The sequence below is a fragment of the Martes martes genome, assembly GCF_963455335.1.
Source record: "Martes martes genome assembly, chromosome: 18".
Taxonomy (NCBI): Eukaryota; Metazoa; Chordata; class Mammalia; order Carnivora; family Mustelidae; genus Martes; species Martes martes.
This window is the reverse complement of record NC_137906.1, coordinates 3,288,297-3,316,201: the sequence shown is the minus strand read 5'-3', so window position 1 is coordinate 3,316,201 and position 27,905 is coordinate 3,288,297. Positions and strand designations below refer to the sequence as shown.

General features: G+C 46.5%; 1 protein-coding gene across 3 annotated transcripts in view; it reads left to right on the top strand.

The window, feature by feature from the left end:
• The window catches only part of AUTS2 (activator of transcription and developmental regulator AUTS2), a gene marked incomplete at its 5' end in the record, with an annotated part of 1,085,698 nt that overhangs the window by 314,858 nt on the left and 742,935 nt on the right, over positions 1-27,905 (top strand). Inside the window, one exon of one of the 3 annotated variants that reach the window (XM_080830210.1) lies at positions 26,933-27,062. The exons of the other annotated variants lie outside the window; for them this stretch is intronic. Coding sequence (XP_080686336.1) covers positions 27,015-27,062 — 48 coding nt within the window. Of the gene's footprint in view, positions 1-26,932; positions 27,063-27,905 lie in introns of those variants that run through there. 3 annotated transcript variants of the gene reach the window in all.

Genomic DNA, 27,905 nt, shown 5'->3' with positions numbered 1-27,905 from the left:
GAGTCGGAGCGCGGAGCGATGGCCGCGTGGCTGGGACCACGGCCCAGCGGCCCAGCGTGGCGAGAGGCAGAGGCACCCACATCTCCGCAGACCTCCTGGCTGGGCTCGGGGGTCAAGTCCAGCCTCCTGCCTGCCTTGAGCTGCTGCCGTTCGCCTCCAGACGTCTTCCTGTCTCTGGCTGGAAAACCTCCCGAAGCTTCGTGCCAGTCGCTGCCTTGTCTGACAAGGCGTCTGCCGCCGAGCGCGCCCGCTGGGTCGGGTGAGACGGATCCGCAGCCGATGGGGAGTTTCCCGCTTGCCACCGCGTCCACAACAGGGCCGCCCTCCTGCCCTGTCCGCCTTCCAGAAGTGTCGGTGCCGCAGGGCGGCGGCTGAGGCGCTTCGGTCTTGCCGTCCCACCAGACTTTTCAAGCCCCGGTTTGTAGCCGCGGGAGGGGTCCCGCCTGAGGGCGCGGCCTTGCCACGGGTGGGGGGTCCGCGTCCGTGGTGGGGGCGGCTGTGTTGGGAGGACTTAAAGGCGATGTTTGCAAAACCGGACGCGAGCACCGTGGAAATGAACTTCCACGACACCGGGATTCCCGCGGGGCCGGACGGGACGAGCTCGGTGGGTGAAATGCCGCGTCGCACTGCCGACTCGGGTTGCTGATTTAACTTCGATTGTTACGGGATTGTCTTTAATCTGTGCAACGTGCCGCGTTGAGGCAGTGACGTGACAGAAACGGGGACGCGCAGCTTTGCATCGGGGATGGGAAACACTGATAGTTACTGAGAACACGTGGACATTGACACCCGCGGCTCAGACCGTGCCCTGCCCCAGCGCGCTCCCGGATCCCCGATGCAGTCCCCGGGGTCCTCAGATCGGAGCCTGCCCGTTCGGCGGGCTGATTGATTGATTGATTGATTGAACTGTCTGCGGTCTGCCCCCCCCCCCCCCCCCCCCCCCCGCTGCGTCCTGAGAACGCAGACTCTGTACTGTCTCCCCGCTTCTGGAGTAGCGCCTGACACAGGGTACGCACTCCGTAAAGTTGTGTCATTTAGGTAAATGACCGAAACATTTTTTTATCTTACAAGCATCAGTCATAATTCTATAAAACAGGCCGGCATGCTGCCATACGGACATCTGGTTTTGCTTCGTGCTGGGTTTTCACTCAGGTTTTAGAATAGTTGGTTGTCCCGGGAGAAGTTGGTGGGCTCTCTTTGTCTTGAAAGAACGTGAACATTGTCATAGTTAAGTTGCAACTACGGGGGTACTCATGTACCTGTTCTGCATCAAGGCGGAATTTACATTTTTTTTTTTTTTTAAATTAGAAAACCCACTAGTCAGTAGTTATCAGTCCCACGTCTGAGGGAGACTCTCCAGCACCTGCAAGGGTTTGGCTGGGATCCTGGGCTCCCGCCAGGAGAAGCGCTTTGTTCCCCTTGGGCTACGATCCCAGCAGCGGAGGAGGCTGGATTGTGGTACCGAGTTGTCTTGGCAGTGGCAAGTGTAACATATTTCAGCTGGTGATTTCTGCATGATTTGTATGAATTTCTGTCTGACAGGAGTCACAACAAAACCGTTATGTGACTTGTGTCTAAAGCGATCAGTCAGTGGGAGCTGTGGAAATCCGTTTGCATATGTCAACAATTTAATCTTCTAATAAACTTGCCAATGGAAAGCTGACACTAGAATTATGTTTCTGTATTTACTGACTAGGAAGATGTGGTTATCAAGTGTACTGATTGGAAAAATCTTTAAAATTCCAATCTTTAAATTGGGACCATATGTGTGTTTTCTTTCTCCAGCCAAATCTATTTGTACATTTACCCACACGTGTACACACACACACACATACACACACACATACACACACACACGTGGCATACAGTTACATTGATGTGTTTGTATTTTGTATGTATGTGTTCACACAGAGCACACATGTGATTCATGCATACGCATGAGCTTTAATATGCATATAGATTGAAATGTAAGGAAGTGAGGAAGTTTCTTTATGTGTTAACGGAACAGCACAGTTATCTCTGTCATGGGCTCCTATTATGTCTTGAGTTGGTTCATATGTATATAGTCCTTAAGAACATGGCCTAGCACATAAGTCTTCCGTAAATACTGGCTTTCCTTATTTTAGAGTATATTGTCATCTGTCAGCCTCAACATGGGACTTGTGGTCTGTCACTTCTTCTTGTACCAGTTTAGCTCCAAAGGCAGGCTGGCCTCGCTCCAAAATTACTGTGTAATGGGAAGAACATTCGGTGAATGTGCTATTACTCTAAAATGCCCGCAACTAATTTCTGTGCCATATAGGAAATATTAGTAGCTGTATTTTCAAATGAAAACCATCTATTAAATACCTTAGTAATATTGATTCCTGTTAAAGTAAACTGTTTCTTTAAGTCATCATCACCCCCTAGAGTCCGTTTTGATTGTCAAAGTAACACTGTCTTTGCTGAGAATTTTAATTACAGGTTTCAAAGAGAGCCGTCCATTTCTTAGGAAAAAAAAAAAAAAATAGAAGAGGTATTTGCTGTGGTCTGAATGTTGTTTCCCCCATCCCCCACCATACATATATTGAAATCTTAACCCCAAAGGTGCTTAAGTCATGATGGTGGAACCCTACATGCGAGACCAGTGCCTCCTAAAAGGGCCCCCAGAGAGATCCCAAGCTGCTCTACCATGGGAGCATGTGATGATGAGTCTGCAACCTGAAAGAGGCTCCTCCCCCAGATACTACCACGCTGGCTCCTTGATCGTGGACGTCCCAGCATTTAGAACTATGAGAAACACATTTTATTGTTTATCATCTGCCCAGTTTGTGGTATTCTGTTAGAGCAGCACGAACAGACTGAAAGACAATATTTAAGTGACCAAGAGGAGGGAAAACCATGTGAAAGGAACGTAGAAGAATTTGGGAACGTTGGTAGGTTAGTGTTTAGGTGCACACACACCTGGATGGAGGATGCCAAGGGCACATACAATTTTGAGACGGGCTTCAGTAGTAACGATGGTATTGAGGAAAAGGTATGAATTGTAGTCAAAATGAGTACATGAACTGGCGATGTGAAAGTGTTGAATAATTAGATTTTTGTTGGAATCGGTAAGTAGCTCGTTCTGGACAAAAGATTCACAGCAAGGGATTGTGTCGCTTCTGTAATTTTACAGAATACAAACGAAGTCGCAGACGGTCAAAGGAAAGACCACAGAGTTGGTTAGTAGACGCGCAAGGACCGAACCTGACTCTGATGTGCTGGGAAATAATGGCCGCCTAGCCATGGTTGGACAGAGATATTGTGGAAATGGAACAAATGAACTTGAAATGTTGACCTCAACTCTCTAAGAATAATTCTAGCCCTGAACTGTGCTATATACAGAGTCCATAGATGATTCTTAATAAAATGCCTTTCTTGTTTTATTGTGGGTAAAGAAACCCGACTTTACGTTTCTCCTTTGGGTCAGGTTTGTTTGAACATGTTCAAAAAGACAGCATGTTTCTTAGATCCCGACCATTGGGGTGTGTTCTGGGCCTCGTTCGGCTTGGCTGCTTTTGTGATTGGAGTCATGTGCATTATGATAATAGTATTTTATCTGTGTAGAAGACCGTTGAGGCATTTGTATTTAGGGTATTATATTGGTTTTTAAAAACTATATGGGTAGGGTATATTGTGTTTGAGTTTTGGAGCAGAACCTGAGTTAAAAAGGGGGTGCCCTGGGTCTGCCGGGGCTGAGAACACTGAGCTAGATGGTCGCCTTTGTTAACGTGGCCTCCCTTTTTCTTTTTAATCAGTTGCGAGAAAGATTATCTTTTGGTAGCTTTTTAGACTTTGAAATTCAGAGAGGCAGTGTTTGTTGGGTGAAACTTTTTTTGTGGAGGCATGCTTCCTTTTAAGGTTTCTTAAGAATGCTCTGTTGTACCCTTTAAAGATCAGATTTTATGATACCCAACTAGAAATAAGTATTCAACAGAGCAGGTATTGGTAGCTAGTGGGGAGTTTGAGGACAGGAAAGCAACCTACTTTGTTAAAAGGGTCAGATGGATTTTAGATCTGCCCCCTTTCTTAAGATCCTGAATATTTTGAGGGGCAGGAGGGTATAGCTTTAAAAAATAGAAAATGTTGGTATTTGGGGACAGCTGACCGGGTTTTCTGAATCTCTGCTCTGCTGGTTGTGTGTCTCTGAGGTCTGCTTCCCTCGTCTGGGAAATAAAGCTAATGATACCTGCTTCACAATTTTTTAAATTGAGGTATAATTGATACAACATTTGAGTTTTAGATGTACATTGTAATGGTTTGGTATTTGTATATATTACAAAATGATCATCACAGCAAGTCTGGTTAACATCTGTCACCATACAGAGTTGCAATTTTTTCTTCTTGTGATGAGAACTTTCAAGATCACTTCCTCAGCGATTCTCAAACACGCAATGCAGTGTTATTAACTGTTACCGCCATGCTGCGCGTTACCTCCCATGACTTCTTTTATAACTGGAAATTTGTACCTTTTGAGCCTTTTCACCCATTTTGCCCCCCTCTTACACTCTGCCTAAGGTAACCACCAGTCTGTTTTCTATAGCCACATGAGTTCTTTTTTTGTTAGCTTATTTTTGGTTTTGTTTCTAGATTCCACATAAAGTGAGACCATTTGGGTATTTATCTTTTTCTGTCTGACTCACTTTACTTAGCTTAATGCCTCAAGGTCCATTCGTGTTGTCCCAAATGGCAAGATTTCATTGTTTTGTGGCTGAGTAATACCCGCGTGTGTGTGTGTGTGTGTGTGTGTGTGTGTGTGTGTGTAAGTAACATTTTCTTTATCCATTCATGGACATTTGGGTTTGGCTACATGTCTTGACTATTGTAAATAATGCTGTAGTGAACGTGGGGGTGTGTGTGCATCATTTCATTGTGTGTGTGTGTGTGTAAGTACCCTGCACCAAATGTGGGGCTCACAAACCAGTATCAAGTGTCATGTGCTTTACCAACTGAGCCAGCCAGGTGCTCCTGCACATAACTTTTTGAATCAGTGTTTTCATTTTCTCTAGATAAGTACCCAGAATTGGAATTACTGGATCATAGTTCTATTTTTAATTTGTTGAGGAACCTTTGTACAGTTTTCCACAGTGGCTGCACCAATTTACATTTCCACCAGGAGTGTACAGGGTTCCCCTTTCAACACATCCTTGCCAACATTTGTTATTTCTTATCGCTGTTCCAACAGGGGTGAGATGATAGCTTGTTATAGTTTTGACCTCTATCCCCCCATTGATTACTTATGTTCGAGGATATTTTCATGCACCTGCTGGCCATCGTATATTGTCTTTGGAGAAATGTCTATTCAGAGCCTCTGTCCATTTATTTTTAATTGGATTGTTTTATTTTTCTGCTTTTGAGTTGTATGAGTTCTCCATATATTTTGGGTATTAACTTCTTATCAGATGTATGATATGCAAGTATTTTTTTTTCCCTATTTGTTTTGTCAAAGGTCTCCTTCACTGTGCAAACATTTTTCAGCTTGACACAGTTCCACTTGTCTGTTCTTGTTTTCGTTGCCTTTGCTTTTGGTGTCAAATCCAAAAACTCCTCGTTAAGACTGATGTCAGGGAACTAATCGCCCCTGTTTTCTTCTAGGAGTTTTATGTTTGAGCCTTACCTTCAAGTCTGTAATTCGGGTTGAACTAACTTTGTTCGCAATACGAGATAGTGGTGCACGTTCCCTCCATAGCGTGTGCTCGTCCAGCTTTCCCAGCACCATTCATGGAAGACGGTGTCCTTTTCCCACTGTGTGATCTTGGCTCCCTTATTATTCTCAGTAACTTAATTGGCCATATATGTGTCAGTTTAGCTCTGGGCTCTGCTCCACGGATGTGCGTCTCCTTCCTAGGCCAGTGCTGCACCGTGTTCATCACTGCAGCCTTGCCACATGGCCTGAAGTCAGGGAGCTCAATGCCTCCAGCTCTGTTCCTCCTCAAAACTGCTGTGATCATTCCGGGTCTTTTTTGGGTTCCATATAGATTTTAGGATTGTTTGTTACATTTCTGAGCAATATACCATGGGAACTTTAATAGGGCTTGCTTTGGGTAGTATGGACATTTTAACAATGTTAATTCTTCCGGTCCATGAGCTTGGAATCTTTTTTCATTTATTTGTATTTGCTTCAGTTTCTTTCATTAATGTCTTACAGTTTTTAGTGTACAGACTTTCACCTCCTTGTATATTTGTTCCTAGGCGTTTCATTCTTCTTGATGCGATTATAAGTGAGACTGTTTTCTTAATTTCTTTCTGATTGTTATTAGTGTATAGAAATGCAACACATTTTTGCGTATAGATTTTGGGTCCTGTAAATTTACTGAATTTATTAGTCCTAACAGTTTTTTGTGGAGTCTTTAGAGTTTTCTATATATAGTATCATGTTATCTGCAAATAGTGATATTATGGTTTTTCCTTTCCAATTTGAATGCATTTTATTTTGTTTTCTGGCTGGGAATTCAGCATACTGTGTGGACTGAAAGTGGTGAGTGTGGCTACCTGTGTCTTGTTCTTGATCTTAGAGGGAATGTTTCCAGCTTTTCACCACTGAGTATGAAGTTAGCTTCGGGATTTTCTCTGAGATGTACTTCCCTTGTCTGCAAAATAAAGCTAATGACCCCTGCTTCACCATCTTTAAATAGCATTTTTGATACATACTTCACAATCCATAAAACTCACCAGTATTCAAGGGTACAGTTTGGCGGTTTTAGAACCAGTTATGAACCATCCCCACCATCAATTATAGACCAGATTCTCACCCCGGAAAGGGACCCTGAACCTCTAGCAGTCCCTTCCCATTTCCTCCCAAATTTCCTCAACTCTTGGCAACCACTAGTTTGCTTTTTGTCTCTATGGATCTGCCTTTTCTGGGCATTACATGTAAATGGAGTCATGCAGGATGTCATGCTTTGTGTGTAATGTTGTTGAAGTCCATCCGTGCTGTGGCCTGGGTTAGGAGTAAATGATGTTTTTTATTCTCAAAGTGCTCCATTGCGTGGATATACCACATTTTGTTTCTCTGGCCATCCGCTGGCGGACACGATGTTTTTGTGAGATCTGGGTACGACAAGAAGTCAGTAGTGTTTAACAAAAGCAACATGTATTTTTGTTGTTTGTTTTTACCGAGTTTGGACAGGCGTCTTGCGTGTGTTAGCAGCGGCGTGTCTTGTTCACGGAGCAAGGAAGGCAGTCTGAGCGAGCGGACCATCTGTCTGTCAGTTGTCTCACGTGGGCTCCTGGTTCATTGAAGATGCCGGGTGGGCACTCCAGTTGGATGCTAGGATTCACACTGCTTTTCTCAGCAGCCAGAAGTGTTCAAGTGTTAGCAGCGGCACTTGTCATCACAGACGCTCCGTGTGTAACTGTAAATGCTGGGTCTGGAAGGATGGAGGGAGGGAGCCACTGAGGCTCGCACAGATGTCAGCTAATCTCGCGCTGATCCTTATTCTGAGCCCGAGCACTGACCCCAGTATCCAGCTGTGGGGCAGTCACATTGTGCGCATGGACGGGGGGACAGGGCGCTCCGGTAGTTCTGCGCTTGCTGACGTTAGGGAACACAGAAAATTGCTGGGGGCTTCCGAGACGGTAGACAGGAAGTTTTTGTTACGCATATGGGCCTTTTGCCAAGAAGAGCCCCTGATTGTCCCAGTGTAAGAATTTGGACTGTGAAATTCTAATTGATTATTAAACAATAAGTGAAATTCCAATTGGAGTAGATTGTGCTAAAGGCCAAAAAGGGTATCTGAAAGCACGGATTTCGACTTTGTCGGCTGTGGGTACCCATAGAACTCAATTATCCAACGTAGTATTTCTGAGTTTCTACTTAGGGTACTATAACGTAAAAATAGAGTTCTAGACAAGGTCTAGTCGTTATTCACTAAGCAAATACTATTTTTGTGTCTGCTACAGGCCTGTCACTGTTAACAGTACATATGGAAAAACAGAATATATATTCTTTGACTGTAAGTGCTCTTCTGCCCAAATTTCCATTTGAGACCATGAAACAAGTTGTTAAATTTGAAATCTCTGCTGTTTGCCATCTTACCGGTAAAATTTGTTGTGTAGGCTTTCTGCACTTGCTTGCTATACTCTGCAGAGAGAAAACATGACTAATAGCTTGCACGTGTTAAGCAGTTAATTCGTACTAAGGCCTCTGCTCACCGCTTTATTTGGATTATCGTACTGATCTGAGGTAGGCACAGTTATTATCCCTGATTTATAGGTGAGGAAACTGAAGCACAGAGAGATTAATAACTTCCTGGTTCAAGGATACATAGCTTGGAAGTGGCAGTCCTCTTCATGGCTTCCCATTTTATAAGGTTTTACGTTCTCAAAAGTGTTTCAGAATTTCAGGTTTTACTCTGATACCCTTTCTCTAAATCCCATGTCTATGAACAAATCAAAGCAAATCTGTTGTTTATTTCTTAGGGAATTCTATGTATAAATAAAATAGTTGTAGGCTGTAATTACATTATGAATGGCTTCTTTATTTATAGTGACCAGCAGTAGCTCAGCTACTAATCTTTATCCCTGGAGTAGTCAAGTAGTTAGGAAGTAGATACGCAAGTGAAGTGGTGGCCGTCGAGTGAGCCTCCCCCAGAGTAATTCCAAGTAACTTCGCAGCCGGAGCTGCAGCTCGCTCCAGCCGCTTCACTAGACAGCGTTGTTCAAAAGACACTCTCACTCCCTTACCTACCCTGCTGGCAAGCATTCTCGAGGGAGCTTACGCCTGTGGCCTGTGGATCAAAGACATTTTCTCAAATACTGAGAATTTTGCTGCTAGCTGAAATTAAGCACATAGAAAATACACCTCCATAATGTAACCAAACTAATTTAAAACACCCTAGTGTGGTAGTATTTGTGCTTCTCGGAGTTTCCCTGAGGAGCTTCATTAGTCGTGCAGACATTTTTGACAAACAGGAAAGGGAGAGGATTATTATTTTCCATCTCTTTCGACACCTGCGCTCTCTCTTAGTGTAATCGCTTCAACTCCTCTGCGCTTTTTTTTTTTTTTTCTTTTCTTTTTTAAGGAGAGGGTGGGGCGGGTCCTGGGGGGGAGAGGGAGAGGATCTTAAGCAGGCTCCATGCCCAGCTCAGAGCCCAGTCAGTGCGGGGTTTCAGATCGTGACCTGAGCGGAAATCGAGAGTCGGACGCTCAACCAGCTGAGCCACCCTGGAGCCTCAGCTCCTCTGTGCTGTTATTTCTACTTAGAAAACAAGGAAATTGAGACTCAGTGAAATGAAATACTTCACATCACTATATTACTTACATGTCACGATGACATGAAAGAAAAGGGAAACACTTGTAGTATGAGCTGATTTTATCTTTTTACGGGTCCCCTTACCTTACTGTTGTTTGGACTTAATCTACCACTAGAACATCCCAAACCAAGTAGAAAATAGAATGGATATAAACTAGTGTATGTATTTAATGCATGTAATGTACCATATAGAAGGACTAATGGAAAATTCCTGAAAGATTATTTCCCTTCTGTGCCATGCCTTCGTAGTAATAGCACCTCCTGCATACGTATGGGGGTCCCATTACTGCGTCCTGAATGCTTATGGGGGTCCCATTACTGTGTCAGACATTTTTCATGTTTCATCTCCTCTAGTTCTCACAGTTAGCACCAGTCTGTGAGGTGGGTGCTGTTTTAATCTGCAGCTTTATAGATAAGACGGCTGAGACTTAGAACTCAGTTAAGACCATTTGCCGGTGGTCCAGAAGCTAGCAGTTAGCAAAGCCATCGTTTTTTGTTTGTTTGTTTGTTTGTTTGTTTGTTTTTTTACCACTGTGCAATTTTCCATGCCCACTAAACTACGGAGAAAGGTTTACTTTAGTTTTTTCTACCTGTCAGTTCAAGCTCCCACCAGATACACATTCTAAACCCAGATGGGATTCTGCTTAAACATAGGATATACTTAATATTTGATTTTGTTTGTTTGTTTGTTTTTAAGATTTTATTTATTTATTTGACAGACAGAGATCACAAGTAGGCAGAGAGACAGGCAGAGACATAGGAGGAAGCAGGCTCCCCGCTGAGCAGAGAGCCCGATGCGGGGCTCGATCCCAGGACCCTGGGACCATGACCCAAGCCGAAGGCAGAGGCTTTAACCCACTGAGCCACCCAGGCGCCCCTTAATATTTGATTCTTTATAAAACTATTTTGTTTAATGGTTCCTGATGTTATCAGGAAAGTTGCTATTCGTTTCTCAAGATCTGAGTTCGACGTTCTGTTCCCTGCAAACCGTCCCTGCTTATGTTCCTCTCTGTGTCCCTCTAGCTCCCTGTAGGCTAGCCCTTGGGGTTTTCCCCGCTTACACTCTGGCCTTTTTTAAGAGCAAGTTGTCTGGTTCAGTTATTAGCCTTTTTTTTGTACTGCAAGCACCTTGTTGGTGCCTGGTGCACAGCAGATGGTAATAGATGTTTGTTGAATTGAATTAGATATTTAATAACTGTTTGAATTTAATTATGATATTTACTTTCTGGTGTGCACTTCAGGCATTTCAGGAAGGTCATTGCAGCATTAGGTGCCTGTGGAGACCCTCCAGTTTTCAGGCTGGGAATTGATGACTTGCCGTTCCTGTAAGAGAACAATGGAATGCATGATTGGGACTGATTTTTTTCTAAGTACTACTTAGAACACATAGTATTATTTTTCTTCTTTAAAGGGTGTCAGTGATACTGCCATGCTGAATAAAATCTTTTTAGTTTAATAAAATAAAAACCTTTTTAAAGGTATTGCAAGGTTTCTGCAGCATACTTTGTGAGCAGCAACATATATCCCAATGTTCAGAAAATCCGATTTTCAAAGCTTCGCTTTATTGATTTATATCCTATTGGAAGTAGCATGAGCAAGTGGAAAGAACGTGGATTTCAGAATGAGGTCCCTGAATCAAATTTCTGGTTCAGTCACTTCCTAGCTTTTGACTTGGACAAAATTGTTATCTTTTTAAACATAGTTTACTTTTAAAATGGGAAAGGCACACACTGGCAGATTTTAGGATGAAATATATTGGAAGGAAATGTGTCATATCATTTCTCAAAGAGATCTGTGAGTTCTCTGTGGTAGCTTTTGGTATATTATTTTAATTGAATACTTTTATTCTAATTACGTTCTAATTACATTCTTAAAAATAGTGTAAGCATAAATATATGCACACACACATATACATGTATAGATATCCAATATAATTAACATATAGTGTTATATTAGTTTTAGGTGTACAATGTAGTGATTCAGCAATTCTGTACATTACCCAGTGCTAATTAAGATAATATACAGTTAATCCCCTTCATCTGTTTTCACCCATCCCCCATCCACCTCCCCCCTGGTAGCCACCGATTTTTTTCTCTATAATTAAGATTCTGGTTTTCTGTTTGTCTCTTTTTCTCTTTGTTCGCTTATTTTGTTACACGTATGAGTGAAATCATATGGTGTTTGTCTTTCTCTGACTGATTTATTTCACGGAGCATTATACCCTCTAGACTCATCCATGTTGTTGCAAAGAGCAGGATTTCATTCTTTTTTATGGCTGGTATTCCAGTGGGCATGTACACAACGTCTCTGTGTATTCATCTGCTGATGCGCATCTCGGCTATTGTAAACAATGCTGCAGTAAACAGGGGGGTGTATATACTTTTTGAATCTGTTTTTTCGTATTCTTTAGGTAAATACCTTATGATGGAACTACTGGATAGTATGGTAATTCTACTTTGAATTTTTTTTTTAAAGATTTTTAAATTTATTTATTTGACAGATAGAGATCACAAGTAGGCAGAGAGAGAGGAGGGGGAAGCAGGCTCCCTGCTGAGCAGAGAGCCCGATGTGGGGCTCGATCCCAGGACCCTGAGATCATGACCTGAGCCGAAGGCAGAGGCTTTAACCCACTGAGCCACCCAGGCGCCCCTCTACTTTGAATTTTTTGAGGAAACTCCATACCGTTTTTCACAGTGGCCGCACCGGTTTGCATTCTCACGAACAGTGCATGCAAGTCCCTTTTTCTCCACATGCTGGCCAACACCTGTTTCTTACGTTGTTGATTTTAGCCGTTCTGACAGGTGAGGGGTGATGGCTCATTGTGGTTTTGATTTGTATTTCCCTGAGGATAAGCGGTGATGTGCATGCTTTCATGTATCTGCTGACAATCTGTATATCTTCTTTGGAGAAATGTCTGTTCATGTCTTCTGCCCATTTTTAATTGGATGGACTATTTATTTATTTATTTATGGTGGTTAGTTGTATGAGTTCTTTATATATTTTGGATACTAACCCGTATTGGATATGTCATTTGCAGATATCTTCTCCCATTCGGTAGGTTTTCTTGTGTTTTGTTGGTTGTCGATTTGTTTTGTTTTATTGATTATCTTTGCTATGCAGAACTTATTTTCATGCACTCACAATAGTCTGGTTTTGCTTATTTCTCTGGCCTCAGGGAACATATCTAGAAACACGTTGCTAACATTGATGTCAGCAACATTATTGCTTATGATTTCTTCTAGGATTTTTATGGTTTCAGATCTCACATTTAGGTCTTTAATCCATATGTGTGTGTGTGTGTGTGTGTGTGTGTTATAAGAAACTGGTCCAGTTTCATTCTTTTGTGTATAGCTGTCTAGTTTTCCCAGTGCCATTTGTCATTTTTCCATTGCATGTTTTGCCTCTTTTGTTGCAGATTAATTGACCATATAATTATTTTTTTTAAACTGGGCACTCTATTCTGTTTCATTGATCTACGTGTCTATTTTTTATGCCAGTACCATGCTGTTTTAATTACTACAGCTTTGTTGTGTATCTTGAAATCTGGGATTGTGATACCTCCAGTTCTTGTTTTTCTGGTGTAAGCATATTGGGAATTATTTCTCTGATCACCTCATGATCAAGCACTGCCACAGAATTTCTGGTCCAAAGTTCCAAATTTAGATCAAATAACATCAAGTTGTGCTCTAGACAGATTTTATATGACATTTAATAAAGAAGAGGGATGGAGTCATCCTTAGATAGCAAAGTTATGCCATAACAGTAAGTACTATATTCACATACTTAGCACAAATTCTAGCTTAGAAAGGACAGATTTGTAGAAGATAGTAAGTATGGCAGTAAATGTGCAAGAAAGAATTTTTCTCAGTTCCAGCATTAATTGCTCTGGTACCTATTTTAGTGAGAGTTCAATATCGTTTCATTTTTACTTATCTTTAACTCAGCAGAAACAGTTTTACAAAAACACCAGGAGAAACCTCTTTAACATAACATCCTAAATTTGCTCATCAGCATTTACAGCCGATTATAAGTTCTGATTATCTGGACCTCCTCCAATCACTGGTCCACGCATTTTAATTTTTCAGAATATGGTTTTTGGTTTGTTCTTAGGTTCTTTTATTTTTTATTTTTTATTTTTAAGATTTATTTATTTGAGGGGCGCTTGGGTGGCTCAGTGGGTTAAAGCCTCTGCCTTCGGCTCAGGTCATGATCCCAGGTCCTGGGATCAAGCCCTGCATCGGGCTCTCTGCTCGGCGGGGAGCCTGCTTCCTCCTCTCTCTCTGCCTACTTGTGATCTTTGTCTGTCAAATAAATAAATAAAATCTTTAAAAAAATATTTATTTATGTGAGAGTCAGATTGAGCATGAGTGTGGGGGGCATGGGCAGAAGGAGAGAGAATCTCAAGCAGACTCCCTGTTGAGCGTGGAGCCTGACTCAGGGCTCAATCTCATGACCCTGAGATCACAACCTGAGGCGAAACCAAGAGTTGGACACACAACTGACTCTGCCACACAGGCACCTCACGTTCTTAGGTTCTTTGAGCTGCTACCATGGAACTAGACGTCCAGAAGCTTCTTACTTGGTCTGATTTTAGGGCTTACGCTAGAACATCTTGATTTTGAGAACCTTGATCATATTAACTTCCAATATTTCTTAATTGAGCCAAGTTAGGTGTTGAGAATATCATGTGATCACATTTCTTGTGTGTTTAGGCCTTTTTGATTCCAAATAGAATTGTAATTTTTCACTGTGTAGAAAATAGGAGGACTGTAGTTTCTGAGTTGTTTGCCTTCTGATCAGGATTGCATTTTTCATTTCATCAATCTGTGCTCTGAAATTGCAGAGCTATGTAGAGCCCGTGCTGCCTGATAGTGTACCTCTCCAGCCTTCGAGAGCTGAGAATGGGTACAGTGAGGCCCTCTGCTCATAGAGAGTGGATAGTAGCCATCGCTTTTTACTTGGTTCCTTTGAGGACTCACTAAATCCACACAGTGAATTAACTAAGGCTGTTTGAGAAACAGCCAGTGGGATAATGAACACTTTTATGCTTTTTAAAATGACTATGGGGAGAATGATCAGAAGAGGCAATTCCAAAATGGCAGCTGAGTTTTCATTGTTCCTCTGGGACTTGCGTTGAGAAGTACGCTTTTAGCTGATTTCCCCTTTAACGGGAATTCATTAGGGGATATCCATTAGCCAATGAACAGTAAGAAAAAGGAGCAGGTTAGTTATTTCACAGAGGAAAAATGTGACTTTAAACTTTTAGCTAATTATATTTGGGTGGATTACAAGAGCTGCCCCTTCCCCAAATCTGGAAAATTGATTTAAAGACCTTGGCTTTTATTTAGAAAGAAGGAGAAGCAGACTGAGTTTCTGCTTAGATTGATCCAAAGAGATAGTGTTAAGATTTTAATTTCTAGGGGCACCTGGGTGGCTAAGAGGGGTTGTTAAGCCTCTGCCTTCAGCTCAGGTCATGATCCCAGGGTCCTGGGATCGAGCCCCGAATCAGGCTCCCTGCTCAGCGGGGAGCCTACTTCTCCCTCTCCCCCTGCTGCTTTGCCTGGTTGTGCTCTCTCATTCGTTCTGTAAAATAAATAAATAAAATCTTAAAAAAAAAAAAGATTTTAATTTCCAGGTACCTTACTAGTAAATTGTGTTTTCTAGACTTTTATGGCAGTTTCTTATTTCTAAGGATTGAGACCTTTTATGTTGGTAGTATTTACGTTTTTTTCTCTTCCAAAAACTGTTAAAGTGTGGAAGTATAAATTTATACTTGCGGTGTTTGCTTTATTAATTTTTTTTATTTTTTATTTTTTGTTTTTAAGTATTTTTGTGCTACTCATATTTCTTGGTGTAAAGATAAAAAATGATACTAAATTAAAAAAATCAAAGTCATAAATGCTGAGTGCTCATTAAATTATTAAGATGTCAATGTGATGATGGGGCACCTGGGTGGCTCAGTTGGTTAAGCATCCAACTCTTGAATTTGGCTCCGGTCATGTTTTCAGGGTCCTGGGATTGAGCCCTGAATCAGGCTCCCTGCTCAGTGGGGGGTCTGCTTCCCCCCTCTCCCTCTGCCCCACCCTGTGCTCTCACACTCTAGCTCAAAAAAAAAAAAAAAAAAGTCGTTAATGTGATATCAGATGGAGCTCTTGACAGGCAGCAGCACGTGGACTGGGACGTCCCTTCAGCTCTCTTCAGGGTTTGGACAATTTGGAGAGAGGAGACATATTTTTGAGTATATAGTGTTTTTGTTTACTTTTGCTTTTTAAATCCTCGGTGCAGAGAAACACTGTCAGTGAAAAGCGCCCTGCACTTACTTAACTGGGAATCATCATGGTGGCTTCATTATGTAACTCGTGTGACCTTGGGCATGAGATTTTGCCTCTCCAGGTCATAGTTGCCCGATCATCAGAATTGTACTGTTGGACTAGATCATGGTTCTCTGTTGTGTATTGTTATGGGAAGTGTGGCAGTGTGGTAGGAGCTGTGTACAGTCTCAGTGCAAACTCACCAGGCATATCTTCCTGCCCTCTTTCCATATCTATTGTACCTGAGGTTTTTGCCACTGAAACATTAACTTTATACATTTAAGGAAACATATTGAGGGCTAAAAGGAATTCAGATGTATATACGTGGTGATTAGATGTAACAGCAAATCCAAAAGAAGGCTGCTAACACCAGGCCGCGGCAAGGAGTCCCCTTGTTTTGTGTTCAGTGTTCTCTGCCATTTCGGGTGCTCTGACGACCAATTCGAGGACCGCTGCATGAGCCGACAGTCACAGTCTTTCTATTTAAAGTTACGTAACTGTGAGAACATTTACATTTTTGTATTTCCCTCTTCCCCGTCCTGCATCTGTGGCCTTTTCTAAAGAAGAGTTCATGTATTTTATTTACACGCAGCCTGTCATGATGTAGTTTGATGACAACTTAGCGCTGGCACTGGAGGGTGGTGGGGTGACGGCAATGCGGTCACCTAGTTACTTCTGGTTGCCCCGCTTTAAGCCCCCTGCCTCTCTGTTTCCAGTGCCGTTTCTTGCCGTGTTCCTTTTTCCTTCCAGTTGAGTCTGGATCCTGGCAGAATGGAAATCCATGTCTCTGAATTTAGTATCGCACCCCCACCTCCGTCTTCTCCTCAGCGACAATATGATGCTCTGATGGCAGCTGCTGTATTAAGCCCAAGAGCTTAAAAGATTAAAGAAACTACGAACAGCAGTCAGGTGGGGGTTCAAGGGCCTGTTTCTCTGAAGGTTTGCATTTTCATTCTGGTGGTTGAGTAGAAAATTGCAAACAGGTTGTGTTCAGCAGCTGGAATGCTCTTGCACATCTGGGGAGACCCAGCCTGCTGTCGTTTCCTGTTCACTGGGAGGGCGGCCGCCAGAGGTGGAAACCGTGGGCGGAGATGCTAGAATTCTTGGTGTGGACAGGCCTTGGGACTTCTTGTGGATGTGTTTTCGCAGAAATGTCAGCTTGTCCTCTGTTCTCCTCTAGCTTTACTAAGGACCTGGCTTTGAGTCAGTTGCTGAAGAGAGGCCTGAGTAAGATAATAAATTCCTCCCAAAGACTTACCCCCAAGACGGGAGTTGTTGCGGCTCTCAGTACATTCCTGCTTCGGAGCCCAGAGCTGGGGGCCCGCGCCTCCGTCCCTCTCACGTATCTCTCAGGCTCTTATGCTTGGGGTTTAGTCTGTGGTTGCTAGAACCCAGGAGGGCCTGCCTCATGCATGCTCGGTTCGGCCTGTTACGCATTTGCTGCGGCTTGCTTCGGGCGGATGTTTCATAGAGTGAGTCGCAGGAAATCCAGAACGTCTGCTGATTTGCTGGTGGATCCTTAAGCACAGTTTTAAAGTTAGATGTGGGATACTTTATTCTTCCTCTTTCTTTTACCATCATTTTCCCATTGCAATTAGAATTTCACAGCTGGATGGGGAGCCCCTGCTGTGTCCTCGGGTGTTGAGCGGATAACATAATTGTGCGGCTGTTCCCTTCTGACGGGATAGCGCCAGGCGGGACCTAGGGCCAGCTGCCGTGCTTGTCCCTGTCAGCACTCAAAACCATTTTTAAAAAGGTAATGTGCTGGTCAAATAAAGCAGGACTGCCCTTTCAGTTGCTATTTTTGGACAACTCTCTTGTTTTATAGATGGGGAAAGAGAAGCCGAGAGAGTTTTGCTTTTTTTCAAGGTCACAGAGCTGGTCAGTGGCCCGACGAGGTCTAGACCCTGTTCCTCGTGGGCTCTTTGAGAAAATCAAGTGCTCCAGCTTCCATCATTAGTGGCACTTTGGGTCCTAAGTATGCACAGACCAAGGCTTTCATGTTTGGACTCTAGTATTTTAGGATTATTAAGACCGATCTGCTTTTAGATGAACCAAATGGATTTTGGAGATTGTAAAGGACCCATTGTAATGGCTGGAACCGCTCTCCGGTGGGGCTCCCAGACAGTTCGATTTGCAATTGTTCTGTAACACCATATGGATTTCCAAGTAAATACATTTTGCATATTGCTTACAAATTATCTTCATGAATAATGAAAGCTGTGCTACAGGAAGCTAGAGATTATGAGAGGCTGTTTTCTTTTTTTTTCCCCCTTCTAAACTCTATTTCATTTCTTTGTTTCTTTTGCTTTTATTTTCTGTGCCCTCAGGGGTATGCATTTGAGTTGGAGGGTGATTGGGAGGGAGAATGCTATTATAGGTTTCTCAACATCTGTGTTTCTTTATGAAACATCATCTCTTTTGCTACCAAAGAGGGCTTGCCCGTTCAGTACAGTACACCCTGGACCACACTTTCTCTTGTGCTGATGGTGCTGTATTTTGTTTAATTTCATCTCATTTAACTGAGATTCCTTCACAGGGTTCTGTGCCTCTCTCAGGGAAGAATCCTCTGCCATTAAGATCTCCTCTGTGCCAGCTTCTCTCTAGGAGCCCCTGTGATTCCCAGCAGCTCTCCTCATAAGATAGCTATTGTTACCTTCACATGTTAGTTGAAGAAAAGCAAAGGCCTGGAGATTGTCTCTTCCCTAATTATGCACCTGGGAGGTATAGAACTGGCATTCCGATGTGGACCTGCTTTAACCCTAGTGTTCTTTCCAAAGTGCCATACCACATCCTCGCATTCTCTGTCTTCCTGCACATAGCCTTTTGACCATACACACTGTGCTGGCATCTCCAGGGAGTTTCCAAATTCTGTGTCTAGAGTGTAGGTCACAGATTCTTTTGCCCCAGTCCACACAGTTAGAAATCATTTTATGCCATGATCAAGTGTACGTGCTTCCGTATGCACATGAGAAATGCAGGAACACACCCATGCTTACATATAAAACCAGGACAGTTTTTCCAAGTGATAACTTACTACATGCAGTGCACTGTCACATCTCCTTTTCTCTTCTTTTGCACCAACACCCACACACACCCACACACTCGCACATGCACGTGCATACTTATGCGGTGGTGACCACCCACTAAATTGATTTTATGACCTAGGACACCTGATCTGGAAGGGAGCTGTCCAAGGTGGGATTCATGCCTCCCCCATCCCCAGTAGGATTTTTGAGATGATCCGTTGGCATACGGGACAAAATAGTAGAAATTGTGTTTAGATTCGTTATCTTTGAGGAAGACGCATGGAACATTATTGATTAATGATTTTATTGATTGGTTTGAGCTGGCAGTCTACTATCTGTGCGACAGTCAGTGCCCCATAAGGGTGTGGCAGGTGTCCTCTGGGGGCAGTGGAAGTTTCACAAAATGGCAGATTCCTTCAGTCTTTACACTTTTGTCCTCGCCACGTTCTGGGAGATGTTCCAGTTTGTGCGGATCAGAAAGTGCATTACCAGGTTACACTGTTTACTTTAACCCTTACAAAAAGGACAAGTTATTCTTAAAACTTCCTTCAGATTACCCGTGGAGTGAGGTAGCATAGGCATAGGGGAACAGCAGGAAAGTTGTAGAGCTTATAGTGCCATTATTTTTACGAGCTCCTTATCAACCATGTTACTCAGGACAGACAACAACTACAGAATCATATCTAGTAAGGACTTGGACAGAAGATTTAAATTATAAAAACAGTTGGGACCTGAGGTTTATATCCATGATCATTAATGACTTACTTTGCCCTCAGTGGAAGTCGTACCTTGAAATAACAGCACCATTACGTTGGGTAAAACATTAAAAAATTATGGTCATTTTATCTGTATATTTTCCTGATACTTACTTGTATGTTTTGTAATATGTACGGCCCATCAGTGCCATAGAAGTAGCTCCATACATACCAGCAGGAATGTGCTCAAGAATTTCGATAAGGGTTTAAAATCAGCATTATGTGGAGATTACTCATGGTGTGGAGAACTGCCATCAGGGGTGTCCAGTAATTATTAATACGTATCTTGGGGTCCAGATGAAGAATGAAAAAAGAGCAGGAGATGGGGGATATTTATGTACAAATTAGAGAACAGCCCTCCCCAAATGGATTCGGTTCTTTGGCACGTGGTTTGGTGTGCGCCGCGTGCTGTTGTGTGCGTCACTGAAGTCTCCTGTTTCTCCCGACAGAGGAACCCTGGGCTAGGGCTGCGACTTGGCAAGAGGCATGGCCTATGCCCCAACCCCCCCCCCCCACCAACACCCCCCCCCCCAAGTCTTCCATCCTTTTGCAGGTGTAGCCTGCACAGGCAGATGCAGGGACCAGTCCTGATGCCCAGATGTGAAAAGAAGAAGAGTGACCGTAGGAGCCACTGAGGAACATAGGGAACGGCAGCAACCAGGCTCCTCTTGTATTTATTTACTCATTAAACTGCGTTTTTGTAGAACACCTGTTCCGTGCCAGACGAGTTCTGCAGCAGGGGTCAGCAGACCTCAGCCTTGATGGACAAACCTGATCTGTTGTCTGTTTTGGCAAAGTTTTATTTGGAACATAGCTATATCCCTTTATGTTTTTTTTCCTGTGGCCACTTGTGAGATATAATGGCAGAGTTGAATGATTGCAACATCGTATGGCCTGCAAAGCCTCAAGTGTTTACTAGTTGCCCCTTTACTGGAAATGGTTGAGGAGCTCTGTTTGAGAACATGAGTCTGTAGTTGCTTCTGCTGCCACCGCCATGACTGAGCCGTGGGCTTTTTGGCTTCTCTCTCATTTGCCCTGCTTGTCGGAAAACCCCTCCATTGGAGCCCTGCTCGGGCACATTAGGGCAGAGCTAAAAGCTTGCGGCCAGGGCATATCTATTGCCTACATGTCTACACAGGCAGTGTAGTACAGAGAAGAGAACAAAGGGCTAGGAGTCTGGAGATGGTGGAGACCTGTGACCTTCTCTCTGGGCCTCAGTTTCCCTCACTCTGCAACTAGGAGGTCACACGAGATCAGTGATTCTCAAACTTTAGCAGCAGAATCACCTAGAAGGCTTGTGGAAACAGATTGCTTGGCCCTACCCCACCTACCCAAGGTTTCTGATTTCGTAGGTCTGGGGAGGGCCTGAGAATCCCCCCCAACCCCCCCACCGCTTTTTTTTTTTTTTTTAAGATTTATTTTAGAAAGAGAGGAGGACTGGGAGGGTCAGAGGGAGAGGGAGAGAGAATCCCAAGCAGACTCTGTGCGGAGCGCGGAGCCCAACACAGGGCTTGATCTCATGACCCTGAGATCATAACCTGAGCTGAAACCAAGAGTTAGGAGCCCAGCCGACTGCCACTCAAGCGCCCTGGAAATTTATGCTTCTAACAAATTCTGGGTCTTGATGCTGCCGGTCTGGCAATGTGTACTTTGAGAGTCCCTGGATCAGATCTTTAGTAGGGAGTTCTTGCGGAGTCATTAGTCACCCTCAGATGGGCAGGATGCCTGGATTGCTTTCTGGTAGCCTGTCTCCCTTTGGCATTTTGCAGGGAAAGGCTGGGGTGACACTGTGAGAAATGACATTGGGAGAGGACCCGTATCCTAGATGCCTCTGTGACACGTCATCCAGAGCGATCCTGGGCTGAATTCTAAATTCTCACATTCCACCTGTGCAGACTTTCTCTTCATGATCATTCCAAATTTTGCCCAGTGTTTGGAAATTCTAGACCCTCAAGTGGTCAGTATTGTAGGGCACTGTGGACGGACAGAATCCACGATGGCAGAGCATTTTTCATGCTCTCTTCCCTTCCTCTTTCCTCTTAAGAACTCTCGTTCCAGTTACCTTTTGGCTAAAGAAAGTCATTTTCTTGGCTGCAACAAATTGCTAATGTCTCAGGACCTGTCAGGAGCCTACTGGTGTCGGACACTAACGCAGGTTACTTGCAGGATAATCTCATCAGTTCAGTTTCCAGGAGTGATCTGTCCTCCTCACTTTACAGATGAGCAGTCCTTACAGATTAGTAGGAGGCAACGCAGTAAGTAATGTGTGTCCTGGGCCATGTAAATACCCATGCAGAGGACCATCAAAAACCAAGCTGCTCAGGTTTTGGCCTCTTTCCCTCTGGCTCTCACCTCCGCTTCCCGAGTGCCTGCCCATTCTCATGTTCAGATCTTGGCCCCGTCGTTACCCAGGATTGCTCTCCTGTAGACTGTGATGTCCTGTCATCACCACGGTTCAGCAGCAGTTCAGGCTGTGGTAGAGCCCTTACCTCCTTTCTCTGCCAACAGAAATAATTTTCTTCTCTGAACTGTTTTTGTATCTTAAAAGTCTTGACAAAATCTGTATACTTCGCGCTAAGTGGTATTGGCATGTTTCTAGTTCCTTTACTGCAAGGTAACCTTCTTGAAAAAGTTATTTTATATCATTTCGAAGGTTTCTACAGCACCAGGTTCTGTGTCTGGTATACAGTAGGCACTCAGTAAATAATTGCTTAACTGAGCTAGAGAATGGGTAAGACGGGGCTTGAATTCGGGTCTGTCTTGCTCCCAGCGCGACATTCAGGTCTCCCGCTGGCTGTGGCTTATTCATACCTAGTCTGATCTGGTTGAAGAAGAAATTGTTCATGAGGTGGTGTCGTTTGTGAAGTGTTTTGTCTACTTTTCCGTATCCGGTATGCTATTAGTGATGACTTTTCGTTTTGTCAAAATTCGTCTTCTCTTTTTCAACTAGAGTTCAAACACGATAATTTTAGACAATATCCTAAGAACATTTGGAAACAGGGCATTTCAGATTTATTTTCCCCTTTTGCTTTACAAAAGTATATAAAACTATAATTACTAATTGCTGTACTCTAAGTAGAGACAGATGATACGTATGTTTGTGACAATTTTCCAGAGGGAGAGCTAAGTAACCAGGCTCATTTTTCCATAATGTGAATGTTATTCACAAACTATTACCATAATTGATGCACCAAGCCACTGTAGGGTAAATAATGTGTTGTGTGTGGGAAGCAAGCTAGTAGTCAATGAATATTAAAGAACAAAACCTCCTTTTAAAAGAGAAGCTGTAATTATAATCATTCTGAATTCGTGCTGCAAAACCAGTAAAATAACTCAGCTGCCATTTATCTATGTAATTCTGTGTGTGAAGGAAGTAGGTATATGGGCAGAGTTGTTTAGGGATGTGTGGGGACCCACACATTTTTGAAAAAAGACAATGTCAAACTTCAGAAGTAGTCGTTTTTCAAAGGCGTTTGATGCAGAGATGTGAACACGAGCAGAGTTTATCAGTGGAATTTATATTGATGGGAAAGAACGCAATTTCAGTTTTATCTTCTGCTTTGTAGGTGTTTTATGTCTACCTGGATGTCTTGTTCTTTTCCATGACCAAGTCAGCCGCCGTATTTTTTTTTCAAAGCTGCTTTTTCATAGCAAGTCCTTCTCATCCACCTCTCATCTCTCTCTTACTGTCTTCTAGATACTCATCAACTTCTGTGTGTGGTGTATTGATTTGCACTTGTGGGATTTGTTGTTTTGTAATAGGAGGTCATAAGTCACTTCCTGTGTGTTTCATTAGTCTCCCCAACCAGACTGCCAGGTCATTTCAGGGAGGGATGGCTCCGTTTCGGTCTGCGGACGTGTAGCTCATTCTCATATCCTCCTGGATCATGGTCACGCCCTCTGTGCATGTGCTGACGCCTTTAGGAGGGGCTGCTGGTTCTCTCTTCTTCTCCGTCAGATGTTGCGTTATTTTCGTAAAATCTCTTAAAGTTCTGTGCTTGCTGACCAGTGTCTCTAAACAATGCTCTGTTATAACTGGAAAGAATGAGATCCTGTTGGTGTAGAGTTTTTGATGGAACACTTCATCAGAAATCCGGAATGTGGCTTAAATGAGAAAAGAACCCCTTCATCTTTGTCAAGGTCTGAAACCCAAGGGAGGGATGCTGCCTTTGTCTCTTGGTTTTTAATGTTTTAGATGTAGACAAGGTGATTGGAGCAGAGCTTAGATACTTTTATATTTTAAAGTAAATTACAGTGTATCTATTCTTAGGAACCTTTTAGAAAAATTTCTTTGACATTGATCCTGTTACTAGTTGTAACCTCGGTATATTTGGTAATTTCCTTCAAACCCATACCTTCCCTTCTGTGCCGGCTTCAGCTGTCTCCTCCTTCCATAGCAGTGAAAGTCTGGACAGCGCCTGAGTCACTTTTTAGTTCAAATTCCATGGCCCTAAATATCAGACACAGACAATTTATTCAGCTACTTTATCCAACCGAACATCTTTCTGTAACAGGAAAGTGAATAAATAGACTGTTCCTTAACATATTGCTTGCATGGACAGAGACCGTGTTGTAAAGCTCCGTTTAGCTCTTCCTCTCGAAAGAGGATTATTGGTTTCCTGCCTTTAACTCCGGCTTAAACAATCTGACCTTTCTGAGGGCTTTTTGGAAAGTGTTAAGGATAAAAATACCAAAACTCATACAACCTCAAGGAATTCTAAGTATCAGAGTTCACCTCCGTGAAGGGGGTTGGTTCAAAACTTGAGCCTTACTTGCATTCCTCCAGTGCATAATACAGGTCATCATTCCTGTATCTGACCCTCGGATAGCTTGAGTTTGCTTGCCCAGATAATAATATCGGCGAGCGAGGAGCGTTATCCAGGAGTGGACTCCTCATTGGGACCAAGAGTCTAGAGCCGACCTGTGGGGAGGGAGTTCTCATCCTCCAGTCTTCGTTCAAGATGTTTTGGCGTCTGTTGAGAGCTTTTTCCCACCTTGGAAATCCCAGGTGGGGCTTTGGCCTGGTTCCCTCAAGGACTCTGGAAACCACTTAGCTCGGAGTGGGGCCTTTTGAGTCTGTTCTTGGCAGGGGGCCTTGGCTTTTTTTCCTGCGAGAGGCCCTGTGCCTCCTAGGAGCTGAGAGGAGGTCAGACGCAGGTAACAGGCACGATGTCTGTCTCCTGAAATGCTCAGCTGATGTGCGTTTCTCCCTCCCCTGAGGGCTTAAGGAAGAACCCATTTCTCATGGACCGTAATGAGTAAGAAAGAACAGGTGGCTTTTTCCGGGGGGGGGGGGGGCTGCTGACTAGCAGGAGAGGAGGATAAAAATCTCTGTTTGCAATCAGCTCTATCCCTTCGTAATTTGTGTTCAAGTAATTTGAAGCTTTACTGTAAAGCTGAACTTTGGAACAGTCATTTGCAAGCACTTTCTTGGAGGGCCAGGGGAGGCTTTTGTCAGGATTTGAGGTCTGAGATAAGAACGGAGGGTGTGTGGGGGGTGTGTGGGTGTGTGTGGGTGGGTGTGTGGGTGGGGTTGTGGGGGGTGGGTGTGCGTGGGTGTGTGTGTGGGTGTGTGGTTTGCGGGCGAAGCGTGTGCACGCGTGCGTGGGCTGCGTCGGGCCGGGGCAAGGAGGCTTGAAGGAGAGAGGAAGGGTCTTTCCCAGCAGAGGAGACACCACGGATGGAGGTCGGAAGACAGGCAGTGAGTCCTTTGGAAGCTTTTGTGAGAGCCGTGGCCGTGGCCGTGGCCGGGCCTGTGTGCCGAGGACGGGGCCGTCCCTGAGCGCCCGTCCTCCCTCTCCAGTCTCCTTTAGAAGCGCTCAGATGCTCCGCCAGAGGCGGCGGCGCGCTCCAGGGCGCTGGGATGGAAATGGGGCGCGTCGGGTGCGGCTGAAGCAGCCCCTCCGCGTCGCCTGGGCGCGTCGAGCCGTGAACCGTCTGTGGAAGCCACAGAACGAGGCTGGTGGGAGCTGGAGGGCGGGAGTCTGTGTCCGGGGGGACGTGAGCTGCGCGGCAAGCCTGTCTTGGTGAGGTTTCGGGGACGGGGAGAGGACCCCGTGGCTAGTTTGTTCCACTTCTGTGTGTGTTTTCGTGGATTGTGATTCTCCGGGAGCCGTGAAGGATGACGAAGCGGCCGCGTCTGCAGGAGGACGCCCTCCCGTCGGGGCCGCCTGCCTCCCGGTCCGGGCCTCGCGGTCCGGGCCTCGCGGTCCGACCCTCGCGGTCCGAGCCTCGCGGTCCGAGCCTCGCGGTCCGAGCCTCGCGGTCCGAGCCTCGCGGTCCGAGCCGGGCCGCCGCTTCCCGCCGAGGTCACCGGGGAGCGAGGAGGCTTGGGGCGTCTCCCCGTCGTCTTCCTCCTTCCTTCGGGCAGGTCAGGCCCCGCACGTGGTCCGCGTGTGGCTAGAGCTGTCACCGCAGGCGACGCTCCGGTCGCGCCCAGCGGACGGAGCTACGGGCGGAGGGCGGGAGGCCTTGGGTCGTGGAAGGTGACGACGCGCGTTTGGCTTTTTCTCCGGCTCCGTCAGGAACCTTGAGCTGCGTTAACCGCTTCGCAAACATGGGCCCATCCTAGGGCCGGTTGGACGAGTCCGGTGTCCAGCTGGGGGGCTTGAGGCCGACGGTGAACGACCATAGATGCGGACACAGATGTGCCCCCCCTTCTCCGTGTCTCTGTTTCTTGCATCGGGTGAAGGAGGTGCTGCGGTTCTGTGTCACGTTTTTTTTTCTTGAAATCTCGGAAAGTTTAATGGGTTAATAGTCGTAAAACAAAATAAAACACTGCCTTTCCTTTCCGGGGGGGAAACACCGTATGCTGGCCGTGCCGGTCACTCTCCAAGCTGCTGGGTCCCGAGGTCGCGCCCCAGCGGCGGCGGCGGGGCCGGGACGGGAGGGGGGCAGCCGGGGACCGGAGGGGGGGGCGGCCGGGGACGGGGAGGGGGGGCGGCCGGGGACGGGGAGGGGGGGCGGCCGGGGACGGGGGGGGCGGCCGGAGAGCTGGCCCGTGTCCGCCGCCGCCGCGAGAGGTCGGGTGGGCAGATGTGGTCGCGGCCGCGGAGTGTCACAGGGACGCTCCCTCCCTCCCTGCCGGAGACACTGTTGTTAGTGCGGAAACCGGTGGGCGTGGAGGAAGGTCACGGCCCGGCCGGTCCTCCGGGATCGCGGGGTTAACGCGTGGCGGCGTCCGGGGCCGACCCAGGTCGGAGTGCGGCTCGGCCCGGGGTGCCGCGTGCCCCGGGGCGGGCGTCCGGGCCTCATCCCCGCGGGCCGGGCGGAGGCGGAGCGTGTCCCGCTGGGAGGGTCCGGCCTGCCTCCGCCTCCCCGACCTGAGCCGCGGCGAGGGCGGCCGCCGGGGCGCGTGGGGGCTTCTGCTGCCGGCGGCCGGGGCGGCGCCGCGGGGGGGGGGGGCGGTGCGGCGGCTTCCAGCAGCGGGAGCCGCGGTGCTGCCGGCGGGCGCGGGCGGGAGGCCGGGTTGGAAGCCGCGCTGTGCCCGCCTCGCTGCCCTCCGCGCCGCCCCCGGGGAAGGAGCCGCCCCCTCGGAAGCCTGCGCCCCAAACCCCGCCGCGTCCTCGGCCTCCGACGGTTTCGTGTTTTCTTTTCCTTTTTGTTTTCCCGTCGTCTTCTCCTCGGAGGGCCGGAGGCGAGGCCATGATCCGGTCGAGCTGGTTCCACGTTCGGTTCCGGCGCGCGGAGGAGGTAAGTGCGTCTCCTCCGGGACCCGCCGCGTCCCGCCCGCCCCGCGCCGGGCTCCGCCGGCCGAGGGAGCGGACGAGCCCAGGACGTGTGCTCGCGGCGCAGCCTCCTCCGGCGTCGCCTCCTCCTCCGTCCCGAGCCTCGGCCGCACCGCGGGCTCCGTGCCGAGGGCCTGGTCGTGCCGCCGGCCGCGGGGAAGCGCCGTCGCCGGTCCCGGAAGCGTCTCCAGAGCCCGAGGACGGCGGCGACGGAGCGGCCGGAGCGCTCCCGGGCGACGCTGGTGGGGAGCCCGCCGCGGCCCGGTCCTGACGCGGACGGACGAGCGCCTCCTGCCCCCGCGCTGTGCCCGGCGGACGCTCCGCGCGGAGAGCGCCCCCCGCGGGGCTGCGGCTCGAGCACCGGCCCCGCCGTCCTGACAGCGCGAGGCGGGGTCCCCACCGTCCGCCGCGGGGCCGCGCTTCCGTGTCGGGGCCGCTGAGTCTGGGCTGCGGCGGGGGTCGGCGTCGCGGTTCTGGGTCCGAATACACCACTCGGAGGCCCCGGGGAAGGAGTCCTTGCGCTACCGGCCACGATGACCGCCTTTTCGGTTCTGGATTCCCGCGCGCCCCTGACTGCGTTGGGAATGTGCAGGGTAGCAACGAGGCGTCCAGGGGGCGGCCTGAAATGCCTCCCGTTGGAAGTGGACCTGTGCGCTGTGGGACGAGCTGAGACCCGGGAGCAGGAGCCGTGATGGAGAAGACGGAAACGGGGAAACGGGATGACTGATCCTGCCGCTGAGGGTCCTATGCGCGAGCGCGCCGAGAAATTCCCCCACCGTTCTTCTAGTTGAGAAAATAAGTTAGGAGA